Here is a 14,573-nt window from a genome sequence, read left to right on the forward strand (position 1 = left end):
CTTAACGTTATTCTACTATGTAGAATAACAAGCAGTACACATCTCACTTTGTTCATCATCTTAAAAGTTCTATATATGTCCATGTTTCATTTATATTAACCCATGTTTAATTGTCCTTCTATTGTCATATTCAATCAAGCAGTGCAGCAGTGTCTATTGAGATATGATAAACATGTTTCTTTCTGATATTTCTCATATCATCTTTACAAATAATGATAGTGATTAGTAAGTAGGAATAGTTATTGTCTTTTCTTCTCCAAATCCTAAGGGAACTCCAGCAAACACTGTAAAAACTATGACCTTGGTTCATTGTGTTCCATTAATATCTCCTTAGAAATACAGACATGCATGTAGAGGATGGGGAGAATTTGTGTTTCGTCTCTAATATTTCATTACAAGACTTCCAAAGTCACTTCCAGCTCTGTTATTCTCTTAACTTTAGATACAGTTAATGAGTTAGTTGAATGGTAACATAAGAGTTCTATTTGATGTCTACAATGACCACATATTACAATGAATTGGTTATATTCCGAACATTAGTTTTACTTTTTTTTCCAACTATGATGAGCATTTCTCCTCCCTGCATCTGCAAACTTAGTAGTCCTCTTCCAATTGTTCATAAATATTATCAGTCTGGAGATTTAATCATTGCTGCTATTATTTTTCAGGTTTTCTTTCTTACAAATGAAATCACTTTTCAAAACCTTCCTTCTTCTGAGGTCCTTGATCAGTACCTGTAAGTATCCAACTACTTCTCCTCTTCCTCATACCATAACCTCCTTTTCCCCCACATTGCCACCTAAAAGCTATATTTTCTTTCTCTTTTATGCTTAATGGTATCAGTTGCTTGCCAGTTGGTGTGACCTGTTCTAGTAACTGTATTTAGTCCTTATTTAATTCTAGACCTATCCTAATACTGATGTTGAAATTGAGATGGATATTACTAGTTTTAATCATAAAGTATTCGAATTTCATTCTCTTCAGGAAACTTCATTCATTCAACAAAATCTCTTGTTGAAAGTAAAAAAGTTTGACTAATCTAAATACTTGCAAAATCTCTCTTGGCAATCTTCAGCTTTTTTGCCTTTCCTTTCATCCATATTTAAAAGAGAAACACTCTAGTGCATATTTTAGGCTATTATACATCTAGGGTGTGAAAAGTAAACTGGCTTCCTTCTCTCAGGAAATATGGATAATATTGAAATCAGATAGTGACATAGGAAACTGATGGCAGAAATTTTTTGTCTGTTTATTCCCAGCAAGTTTTAAGTCAGTTACCGATGACTGATCCACTACCTCCTCTGGAAGTTGGTTATGGCTCTACTACTCTTTCTGTGAAATAATAAAATTAGTTTCCAACTTCCTTCCTGTCACTGTGCGATTATGCCCCCATATTCTTATATTTTGATTAATATTAAGAATACTTCCTTCTAGAACCTTATTCACACTCTTTAATACATTTAAGGATTTTAGTCAGCCTTTCCTTCTGCCCTATAGGATGAATACATAAACTTCTTATAGTATTTCCTGATGTTTTGTCTCTCAGCTCTTGTACTATTTTTGTTGCCCATTTCTGGGGTCTGATTAAATGGTATTTAGGCTCAATGTTAAGTAGCCACAATGAGGTCAGTTATCGCCACTTGACACAACTAAGGGCTATTTGTTAGTGACCAAATTGCAGGTGTCCAGAACAAACAATAAGCACTAATATATTATATTTTTATGGATGTATAATTTATATGTATCAAATAAACATATGTATCAATTAAAACAGTTGTCCAATTCTGAAAGAGAAACATATTGATATTGTTTCTAACTCTTGCTGAAGGTTCATCACTCATATTTACCTGCACACTTTGGCTCTGGCATTTGCTGTAAAGGAGATCAATGAACATTCTGGGATCTTACCCAACATTAGCCTTGGTTTCCATATCGCTTCTCACTATACTGAGGAAATTACAACTTATCAATTAGCAATGGAATTTCTATCTACAAAGGATAAATTTATACCCAACTACAAATGCAATGACCAAACCAACACAGTAGCTGTCATTGGAGGACCCCACATTAACACCTGTCTCAACATGGCAATCTCTCTACACAACTACAAATTTCCCCAGGTGAGATACAAAAATGGAACAATATGAGAGGCTCACCAGCTATTTATTATGTTCAAAAGGTGAGTCATTGAAATGAAAATTAGAGCAAAACCATTAATAAGAATATGTTGAGTGGGCTGTCCCATTTTTTGCTTGATGAGTAACATTTCAGATGTAATGTAAAACTAATTTTAAGCCATCGTATTTTTGTATCCCACTCATACCCAGATATTGGGTTAAGTAAACACACATGCATTTTTTTAAAAAAAAAAAAATTATATTGTACATGGATTAGATTGGATCAACTAGTTACAAACAACACTAGACTCAACAACCATCTAGACCTCATCATCTGCAATAGTTTAAACTCAATCTATGTTCTTCAAATAAATGAAACCTTTCCCAATAGTGGCGACAGCATGATTGACTTTTGTCTCAATTTATGTTCCTACAAAGACCATAATAATAGCAATAGCAATAGCAGTGGACTTATATACCGCTTCATAGGGCTTTCAGCCCTCTCTAAGCGGTTTACAGAGAGTCAGCATATTGCCCCCAACAATCTGGGTCCTCATTTTACCCACCTCGGAAGGATGGAAGGCTGAGTCAACCCTGAGCCGGTGAGATTTGAACCGCTGAACTGCTGATCTAGCAGTAGCCTGCAGTGCTGCATTTAACCACTGCGCCACCTTGGCTCTTAATAATGACAGAATCCCAAAGTATAACTTTAGAAAAGCCAACAATGATCTCATAACTGATGACCTCTCATCCCTTGAGTGGCAAACTCTGTTCACTGGATGCAACGCTCCCAACAAGCAGTTCGGCTTCAAAAAAGATTTGCAATTCTTACACTGCAAAAACATATGGACTACACAACTCGACCAGGGTAAAGACATAGATGTAATTTATATAGACTTCTGTAAAGCATTTGATTCAGTGGTGAATGACAAACAACTTCTAAAACTAAAATCTTACGGCATTTCCAGATCCCTGCACAAGTGATAGCGGCATTTCTGTCAAACAGGGAACAAGGAATCAAAATAGGGAGTGCTTTATCAAACCATGCTCCTGTTAACAGCAGTGTCCCCAAGGCAGTGTATTAGGACCTACACTCTTTATACTTGATATAAATGACCTTTGTGATCATATCATTAGCAATTGCGCTCTCTTTGCTGATGATGTAAAACTATTTAAAACCACCAACAATGCTGCTGCACTACAAAGAATTCTTGACTATGTGTCAGAATGGTCAAACAATTGGCAACTCCAAATCTCAATCAACAAATGCTCTATCTTACACATTGGCAAAAACAAATCAGAACAGCAAATACAAACTGGAGGAACATGACATCGTAGACGACCCTCATTCTGTCAAGGACTTTGGAGTACTCATCTCAAATGATTTAAGCCCCAGCGCCCACTGTAACAGCATTGCAAAAAAAGGCATTCAGAGTTGTTAACCTAATCTAGTAAAGCTTCTTCTCCAGTAACATTGCATTGCAAACTAGGGCATACATTTTTTTTTGCTAGACCAATTCTTGAATATAGCTCATCCGTCTGGAACCCACACTGCATATCAGACATTAATACAATCAAATGATTCTAGAGATATTTCACAAGTAGAGTCCTCCACTCCTCTGCTCACAACAGAATACCCTACTTCAGCTTCAACCACAACAACACAAGAGCACACAAGAGACACAAACTTGTGATAAATTGTTCCACACTTGATTACAGAAAATACGACTTCAGTAACAGAGTTATCAATGCCTGGAATGTGGTTTCTTCCCCAAACTCCCCAAATGTTAACCTTAGACAGTCTACTGTTGACTTCACCCCATTCCTAAGAGCTCTTTAAGGAGTGTGCATAAACACACCAGCATGCCTACCATTCCTATCATAATATTCCCTTGTATTCAAATTCATTTCATGAAATGGCCCTTTATTCCTATGTTCTTCTGAATTTCTCCATTTAGATCTCCTATGGATCAGCTCCATTGATGAATACTGAGACAGCAATGCTTGTCAAATGGATGTTTCCAGATGAAACCCATCAATTTAAAGCAATATTGCATTTATTGTTGCATTTTGGATGGATCTGGGTTGGGTTGATTTCTCTGTTTGAGGAAGATAGGGACAGGTTCATTCAAAAGAGACTTTCCATGTTTTCAGAGAGAGGAATCTGCTTTGACTTTTTAATATGTCTTCCCCAAATGGTGTATGGTAGTGAAGCTGCTAAAATGATGGAAAATGCAGAAAACAGATACAAAGTGATCATGGAGAGTACAGTCACAGCAGTCATTTTAAGTGCTGAAATTACAGGCATGATTCTTTTGAGACTAATGATCAATTTTTTCAATTATGATAATATTCCAAAAGAAAGACAGGCCAAAGTTTGGATCATGACAGCTCAGATGGAATTTACCTCCATTCTGATGCAAAGACAGTTCCACATTGATTTTCTTCATGGTGCTCTTTCCTTTGCTATTCACTCAAAGGAATTGACCAGATTCCAACAATTTATAGAGAGGAGAAACCCATACTTTGATAAAGAAGATGGTTTCACTAGGGATTTCTGGAAAGATGCATTTGAATGCTCCTTCTCCAATGATATTACAGATGGGAATGCTGAAAGGATCTGCACTGGAGAAGAGAAGCTGGAGACTCTTCCTAATTCTGTCTTTGACACCACCATGAATGGACATAGTTACAGTCTCTACAATGCAGTCTATGCTGTGGCACATGCTCTGAAGGCCATGCGCTCTTCCAAACTCAAACGGGGACGAAAAATGAATGAGATGAGATGGAAGCTCTTCCTCCGATCACCTTGGCAAGTAATCTTGGCTAATACAAAATTTGGGGAAATCTTCAAGTACCAGAATAGGAGACTAGTTTGGTGGTTTTTAATTTTTTTTTGATGTTATAACACTTTATAGTTAGTTTTGAAAACTGTACAGTGTTTGGTATTTTCATATGAAAAAATATATAATCATAAATGCAATGCATAATTATAGAGTGAGTTAGAAATATGTAATATATGTAACTTAATAATAATAATAATAATAATAATAATAATAATAATAATAATAATAACAACAACAACAACAACAACAACAACAACAACTCCGCCGTTGCCGGTCCCAAGCCCGGATGAGAAAGGAGGAAGGTTGGGATCAGGTTGGCATCTGGTCCCGTAACCCCCCCCCCCGCCAACCCATACAATATGGTGAAAAAAACGAATAAGAATTCCATACCGCATCGGTCGTCGCGCGGGTTAACAAGGGCCGCGGTGGATGTTGGGGTCCCTGGACATCCGTCGACAAGTGGGCTACAAGTGGACCAGCCAACAAAACGACAAAAATATAGTGCAGATGAAAACCGTGCCATAATGGCCTGTTACTACAACTCAGAGCCAGAAAAAAGAGGATATTTAAAGCGAATGTATGAATTATGGAAACAACAATATCCAGATTCTAATGTTAGTGAACAACGACTAGCAGATCAAAGGCGATTTATTATACGGAATAAAGTGTTTAGTGAAGTTGAACATGAGGAAATTCAGGCAAATTGCAAAACCCAAAAAACAATATCACAAGCGGAAATAACTGATATTCAAGACACAACTAAAGACACTATAGTAGAACTCCCAGAAGAAGCTCTCAGGGAGGAAATAACATCACCACCACTAGAACCAGTTATCACTGAACCAACTGATGAACTAACTCAAAAACAAAAAGAATTGAAGGATAAGATCATGGAGCATTTTCTGCTTAATGAGGAAAGGCAACGTTTACCATCACTAAAAACTGTGCCTAAGAAAATTTTGGCCCCTATCATGAAAATGGTTAATGCAGTGTTTTCAACAATTGAACCGGGATCCATCTTGGAAACAAACCAGTTAATGTACAGCGCAGCTGTAATAGTCACTAATGAACTAGGCATTAAAATTAAAGTACCTAGTCACACAACAGAAAAAGCATCAAAGCCAAAGTGGAAAATCCGTCTAGAACAAAAAATCAAAAAATTAAGGGCAGATGCTAGTAACTTAAAGAACATGCATGAGCAACGGCTTAAAAACAACAAAATCATAGATCGGCTAATCAGAAGATATAGATTGGATACAAGAAACATCAATGAAGCTGTAGAGATTGTAAAACAGCAGATAACAGCAACAGCTAGAAAAATTGAAAGATATGAGGCACGAATCATCCAATATAAACAAAATCAGCAATTTCGATCAGACCAACGGCGTTTTTATCAAAGTCTTAATGTGAATGGTGACACCAAAAGTGAAAAACCAGAAAAGCAGGCCACAGTTGAATTCTGGAAAGAATTGTGGGAAAATGCAAAGGAATACAACAAGGAAGCAAAGTGGATACATGACTTTGAGAAAAGCATTGGCAACAAACAAATGCAAGTATTAGAAATAACAACTGAGATGATCAAAAATCGAGTTAAAAAGGTAAAGAATTGGACATCACCTGGAAAGGACCAATTACATGGTTTCTGGCTCAAATAACTGACCAGTTTACATGCAATATTGGCCAGGCAACTGAATGAAATTTTACAAAAGGGCCAAATTGATGAATGGTTGACAACTGGAAAAACATACTTGATTCAGAAAGATCCAACTAAAGGAACAACACCTGAAAACTATAGACCAATAACATGCTTACCAACAACCTTCAAATTACTCACAGGCATTATTGCAGATAACATGATGGATTATTTGGAAACAAACAACATCTTGCCAGTAGAGCAAAAAGGCAACAAAAGAAGGAGCAGGGGCACAAAAGATCAGCTTCTAATTGATAAAATGATATTAGAAAATTGTAAGAACAGAAAAACGAACTTGAATATGGTCTGGATTGATTACAAAAAGGCATTTGACTCACTGCCACATAGTTGGATCATAAAATGCTTAGAAACAACTGGCATTAGCAAAAATATTACATCCTTTACTGAAAAGGCAATGAAACAATGGAGAACTGAGTTGGCAGTAGGGAATGAGAGCTACGGAATGGTTAATATCAAGCGAGGAATTTTCCAGGGTGATTCACTTTCACCTCTTCTCTTCATCATCGCAATGATCCCACTATCAGTAATCTTTAAAAAAATGAAATTAGGCTACCAAACAGCCAAAAAAGCTGAAAAAATTTCGCATTTACTATATATGGATGATTTGAAACTCTATGGAAAGTCAGAAATAGAAATCCAATCATTGACAAATACAGTCCGAGTATTTAGCACCGATATTTCAATGCAGTTTGGCATGGAAAAATGCGCCACTGTATCCATAAAAAGGGGCAAAATCACTGCATCTGAGGGAATTGAAATGCCCAATGGCCAACTAATTAAATGCAAAGAAAATGAAGCCTACAAATACTTAGGCATTCTGCAGTTGGATAGCATCAAGCATGGAGAAGTAAAAACTATTGTCAGGCGAGAGTACACCAACAGAGTTAGGAAAATTTTGAAATCTAAATTGAATGGTGGAAATACAATCAAGGCCATAAATACCTGGGCAATACCAGTTATAAGATGCACAGCTGGCATAGTTAACTGGACACAAACTGATTTGGACCTTTTGGACCGAAAAACCAGGAAACTAATGACAATGCACTACAGTTTACATCCACGTGGTGATACTGATAGACTATATCTGCCCCGAAAAACAGGTGGCAGAGGATTATTACAAGTGAAGCAAACAGTTGAAGAAGAAAAACATGCACTGGCTGATTATTTAAAAGACACTCAAGAACATCTATTAATCGAAGTAAAGAACAAAAATCTACTGAAGGCCCAACAGACAAAACAAGAATACAGAAAAGATGTGATAAAATCAAGCATGGAGAGTTGGCAGAACAAAGCACTGCATGGTCAATTTCTGGAAAAAATAAAAGATAAAGTGGACAGTGAACAAACTTGGTTATGGTTAAAAACAGGTACATTAAAGAAAGAAACAGAGTCACTAATCCTGGCTGCGCAAGAACAAGCTATCTGCACAAATGCCATTAAGGCCAAAATCGAAAAATCCTCTGATGATGCCAAATGCAGACTTTGCAAAGAAGCTGATGAAACTGTTGATCACATACTCAGCTGCTGTAAAAAAATCGCGCAGACTGATTATAAATTGCGGCACAATTCAGTAGCACAAATGATCCATTGGAATTTGTGCAAAAATTATAATATTAAAACAGCAACAAACTGGTGGGAACATCAGCCTGAAAAAGTCACCGAAAATCAGATGGTCAAGATCTTGTGGGATTTCCGTATACAAACCGACAAAATACTGGCGCATAATACACCAGACATCACACTGGTTGAGAAAAATAAGGTCACAATCATAGACATCGCAATACCAGGTGATAGCAGGGTCGCCGAGAAGGAACATGAAAAAATCGCAAGATACCAGGACTTAAAAATCGAAATTCAACGACTATGGCACAAACCAGCAGTGGTAATTCCAGTGGTAATTGGCACACTGGGTGCTATTCCAAAAGCACTGGAATTACATTTAAAACAGTTAAAAATTGACAAAATCACCATCAGTCAAATGCAAAAAGCCGCACTGCTTGGATCTGCACGCATATTGCGAAAATACGTTACGACGTCCTAGGCCCCTGGGTGGGGCCCGACTAGTAACCAATGCCAAATCCGGCGAAACAACTGGCCGCTGTGATACAATTGTACAATAATAATAATAATAGAAAAGAAAAAAGTTTGCTTTATTGACATTGCAATACCTGGTGATGCACGAATTGAAGATAAGTAGCAAGAAAAAATCACAAAATACTGGGACTTGCAAAATGAAGTTGAGCGACTGTGGAAAAAGAAATTTAGTGTTGTCCTGATTGTAATTGGAGCCCTTGGAGCAATATCTAAAGGGCTATCTCGCTATTTGGAAATTCTAAATTTATCAGATTTGAACATTCTGACTCAACAAAAAAACCACCCTATTTGGAATAGCTTATATCCTTCGCTGTTACCTGAACAGTTCCTAGGTGCTTGGTTAGGACTCGAGCTGTTGAGCTACCAACCAGCCCCATAGGCTGTGAATCTCACCAAAGATTAACCACATAATAATAATAGTAATAGTAATAGTAATAGTAGTAGTAGTAGTAGTAGTAGTAACAACAACAACAATCATCATCATCATCATCATCATCATCATCATCATCATCATCATCATCATCATCATCAAATTTTTGAAGATGTACCAGGTTTTACATCCATCAAGAATTTCATAAAACGTATCAATAAATTTCAGCTTCTTGCAGTAACACCAGTGGAGCCGCAAAAAATTGTCCTACTAAGAATATCATATATTTTAAGAAGATACTTGGTTGTTACCTAGGATGCTGGCAGAAACCTGTAATAACCATTAGCACCAGTAAATGGTATTTGGGACATATTTTTAATAGTTCAGTTGACTGAGTTTCAGGTATAATGAATAAAAATAATAAGAGAAAATATGAATAGTGTTTCTTTAAGTGAGTAACAAATTTGTCAGTGAATCATATGAAGAAAATTTCAAGTTTTATTTGTTAATTAACACCTCAGAGAATTCTCTCTTGCCTATACTTTATGGCAGAAAAACGAATTCACAATTTCTGAAATGGTTAGTCTAAGCAAAGTGATCTTTCAGACCTTTCTTTTTCTGGATTTTGTGTTGGAATTCTCATCTGAGAGTTTTTCACCTGAGAGTAGAAAATGCATTTCATAAAAATTTAGTTCTTTTTCAGCTAAAAATAGTACAGACTGGGGCAAAATAGAACAGTTTAATGTTTTATTCAGTTTAGCTTAAATATGAAGAAATAAATTGAAATATTCCCATTCTCTTCTAATTTTTTTTTGTTTCTCCTTCTTCTTCTTCTCCTCCTCCTCCTCCTCCTCCTCCTCCTCCTCCTCCTCCTCCTCCTCCTCCTCCTTTAGCTGCATGATTACTTGCAACAAGTCTCCTTTAACAACAGTGCTGGAGAACAGGTTTCTTTTAGCCCCAATGGGGAATTAGAAACTGGATTTGACATTTTCAACTGGGTCACATTTCCAAACAAATCCTTTCTGAAAATCCAAATTGGAAAGATTGACCCCATGGCTCCCCCAGACAAGCTCCTCACCATTTCAGATAAGGAAACCGTTTGGCCTCTCATATTTAACCAGGTATGTCTCATTTTTTCCTTTTCCTGAAATTATTAGCCACGGATTGATGGAGTAAATGATTAAACAATCACAATTACCACAACCTTTGGAGTAAGAAGGATTTAGCAGTCCATATGTTATTCATTGCAGGTAATTCTCCACTTACATCACTTCACTTAGTGACTGTTTGGAATTACAATGATGCTGAAAGAAAGGGTGTAAAAGTGTTCTTCACATTTACAAAGATTGCGGTTCCCCCATGGTCATGTGATCAAAATTCAGATGCTTGGCAACTGACTGGTATTTATGACAGTTGCAGTGTCCTAGAATCATGTGATCACCTTTTGCGAGTCATTGGGGAATCCAGATTCACTTCACAACGGTGTTACTAACTTAACAACTGTAGAGATTCACTTAACAACTGTGATGGGAAAGGTCGTAAAATGGAGAAAAACTCACTTAACAACTCTCTCTGTTGACCCTGAAGCGAACCTGGGTGAGGCCATCTTTACGGCTTTAGAGTTGCCACTGGATGGGTGGAGGAGGAAAGAATTTGGGTTTTTTAGGAATCTACCTGCCTCAGAGTTCTGCTCCCTATGGGTGCATTACTTGGAACGCTAACATTCTCACTTAACAACAGAAACTTTGGGTTCAATTATGATTGTAAGTCGATTGTATTTCAAATATGATAGAAAACTCATTTAAAAAGAGGATGCGTATGTATGTATGTATGTATGTATGTATGTATGTATGTATGTATGTATGTATATATATATATATATATATATATATATATACACACACACACACACACACACACACACACACACACACACACACACACACACACACACACACACACACATATATATATATATATATATATATATATATATATATATATATATATCGGTCTCTAGTTGTTCGGGTTTTCTCCCGCGTAGAATTGGAGATGTCTTGGCGACGTTTCGACGAAGTCACATTCGTCATCTTCAGGCTGCTGCTGACTACTTCAGGTTTGGTGTTTCCAGGAGTAGTCGCCAAGACATCTCCAATTCTACGCGGGAGAAAACCCGAACAACTAGAGACCTACATACTAACACCCGCGAAAACCTCAGAAAACAAATATCGAACCTCTACGGGGAGGAAACCCACCATCTGACCAGGACCTATGAAACGAATGCGACTTCGTCGAAACGTCGCCAAGACATCTCCAATTCTACACGGGAGAAAATATATATGGTGAATTTACACAAGGAATAAAACTGGAAATTGCAACACCAATGTTTGGATTATATATGAAGAGTTTGCATATGTGTAATTGATGAAAAGAACAATTTGTCAAAAATACATTCTTTCTGTGGAATTCTGATTTTTTTTATGAGCAGACATTACCTCTTTCCATCTGTAATAAGAAGTGTCCTCTTGGCCATAGCAAGATAAAAATGGAAGGAAAATTATCTTGCTGCTATGACTGTAAAATATGTCCAGAAGGGAAAATAGCTGATCAATTGGGTAAGTATTAAATGAATCAATGATAAAATAAATATAAATGCGGATTTATTTTTAATAATTAAATATTTGAGTAAATATTAGGGTGATTGAATATGTTCAGCTTCACATCATATTGAAAAATTTGATTTTTTTCATGCTTCAGTGAGCTATTTAGTGATAAAAGCAGTTAGTTTATTCTAACTTGGAGCATCTGTAGATTTGAATTATAAATAGTTTTTCCAGATATATTATTTTTGCAAATAAAAGTATTTTTGCATTGGTAACTGGAAATGAAGATGATTCAAAACAATAATGCTTCTATGAATGACTTCTTTTTCAGACTTATATGACTGTTTCCCATGCCCGCAGGGTCAATATTCAAACAAGAATAATGATAATTGCCTTCCAAAAAGTATAATTTACTTAACTTATCAAGAACCTTTGGGGATTTCTTTGGCAGTGATTGCAGTCTCCTTTTCTGTCATCACAGCTGCAGTTCTTGGGATATTCATGAAATATCAGGACACACCTATTGTTAAAGCAAATAATAGGAACCTCACTTATAGCCTTCTTGTTGCTCTCCTGCTGTCTTTCCTTTGCACTCTGCTCTTCATTGGGCAACCTGACCAAGTGAAATGCCTCTTGCGACAAACTGCTTTTGGCATCATCTTCTCTGTAGCTCTTTCTTGTATATTGGGGAAAACAATCATAGTGGTCCTTGCTTTCATGGCCACCAAGCCCGGATCCAAAATGAGAAAATGGGTGGGGAAAAGGCTGGCTATCCCTATTGTCCTATCTTGCTCCTTGACACAAATTTGCATTTGTGTGATGTGGCTCATAATTTCTCCTCCCTTCCCAGATTCTGACATGCACTCCATGGCTGAAGAAATTGTTCTACAATGTAACGAAGGTTCAACAGCAATGTTTTATGCAGTGCTTGGCTTTCTGGGCTTCTTGACTGCTGTCAGTTTCACTGTGGCCTTCATAGCCAGGAATTTGCCTGACAGCTTTAATGAAGCCAAATTTATCACCTTCAGCATGTTGGTGTTTTGCAGTGTCTGGGTGTCATTTGTTCCCACCTATTTGAGTACCAAGGGAAAATACATGGTGGCTGTGGAGATCTTCTCCATTTTGGCTTCAGCAGCTGGTTTATTGGGCTGCATCTTTTCCCCCAAATGCTATATCATTGTTCTGAGACCTAATCTGAATAAGAAGGAGCAACTAATGAAAAAATGAAACTGACTTTAAACCCATACCCTTTGACGGAAATCTAATTAGTTGCTTTCAGGGTAGAGGGTTTTATTTCCCCTCAAATTTGAGATTTGGCTTTTTTCATTCCATTAGTACATCAAAAGGATGAGGTCTTTGCAAAAGATGGCATTGGATAACTTATTTTCAGTTTCCCTGAGAAACTACTCTTATTCATAATGACAACTCCTGTCCCACCTTTGTCTTCTTATTTAATTAAGGGGCCACTGTTATTCTTATGCCTTGGATAATTCTGCCCTATTGAAATTAATGCATAAAGTGGGCATTGATTAATCTTGATGGTGAAGGCAATAATTGTAGACATCCATTTCATTGTTTTATTTATCTGAGTGTATCCATGCACTTTTTAAAATTACATATGAGTTTTGGTGTGATATATTTTCCTGGAATTTATTACATTTAACTCAGCTGATTGTGTTCCTGGATGGGTTCACAATATTGGGGGCATAGGGGAGGGAGGATCATGTGTAATCCTACCATTATGGTTATTATTATTTAGTCTATGATGAGAACATGACATAATAGCAGTAAACATACACACAATTCACATAATTATATACACAACATATATAGGGGTAACGCAGTGGCTTCATAATTGGGTGTCCAATTCTGCTATCCAAGCACTCACCTCTGGTAGAGCTTTGGGCAGATCTTTTAGGAACTAGAAAATGCACATTGTGGGTAATCTTACCCAATATGTTTAATAGTTTACATTAAAGTTTGTAATACTTTACATCTTCTTTTCTCACACTTATTCTGGTGTAGAATTTTGGGCAGTGTTTGTTTTTACTGATGGAGATTAGTTGCATTGTGAATTCATCGTCTGCTCCTGGTAAAATCCTGATGTAATTGAGATTCCACGGACAGGATGGCGTAGACATTAATAATAGACAATCTATTAAGACAAGTACAAGAATTGCATAGTTAAAGGAAATTCCAAGAAAAATAAATAAAGAACAGTATGTGCAAAGGGAATCTTAGCACATTGCAAGTAAATAGAGGGAAATGACTTTTACAGAAGATATTCCTTAGGAAAGAGAAGGCTGGGCATAAGAAGAAAAAGATTCAGAATATCTTTTCCTCAATTTCGCTTGGAATAAGTTGATCTTTAGAATAGTTTTGACAAATTTTCAAGGTTTTTTTCCATTCACTTCACTAAAAATAAAGGTAATTCCAAAAAACCAAAGGATTCCTATTTTTAAACCTGCCAACTTTGAAAGCTTGACAGAATGAAATAGTACGGTTGTATATGTCATCATCTTGTCTGTTTCTTCAGAGAAGCAGAAGAACTTATGTCAGCACAATGTCAGAATCCATACTTGAACAGGTCCAAAAGACACTTTTTAAAAATATGTATTTGTTGAAGTCTAATATTTATCTACTCCCACCATGATCCACACTTGACACTTATCATTATGGCTAAAATAATTTTAAACTGCAGCAATAGACACGATAAAATTCTTAAACATATATCTGAAGGTCCATTTCTTATATTAATCAGATAGTATTACAAGTGGAAACTGCATCCCAACCTCAAAGGTCTATGGGAACAGCCAAGAATTCATGCCT

At 36.6% G+C, this 14,573-nt stretch overlaps 1 protein-coding gene across 1 annotated transcript; it reads left to right on the forward strand.

Annotated features, from left to right (window-relative positions):
- Positions 1-357: 357 nt before the first annotated feature.
- LOC148046560 (vomeronasal type-2 receptor 26-like) lies at positions 358-12,971 on the forward strand. The gene is made up of 6 exons (XM_087714842.1): positions 358-467; positions 1,829-2,120; positions 4,076-4,929; positions 10,073-10,262; positions 11,630-11,756; positions 12,076-12,971. The coding sequence occupies exons 1-6, from the start codon at positions 358-360 to the stop codon at positions 12,969-12,971; spliced, it is 2,469 nt and encodes an 822-aa protein (XP_087570968.1).
- The last annotated feature ends 1,602 nt before the right edge of the window (positions 12,972-14,573 follow it).

Source organism: Thamnophis sirtalis, unplaced genomic scaffold (assembly GCF_051295495.1).
Source record: "Thamnophis sirtalis isolate CommonGarterSnake01/CBP01778 unplaced genomic scaffold, rThaSir2_p1.2 scaffold_4, whole genome shotgun sequence".
Taxonomy (NCBI): Eukaryota; Metazoa; Chordata; class Lepidosauria; order Squamata; family Natricidae; genus Thamnophis; species Thamnophis sirtalis.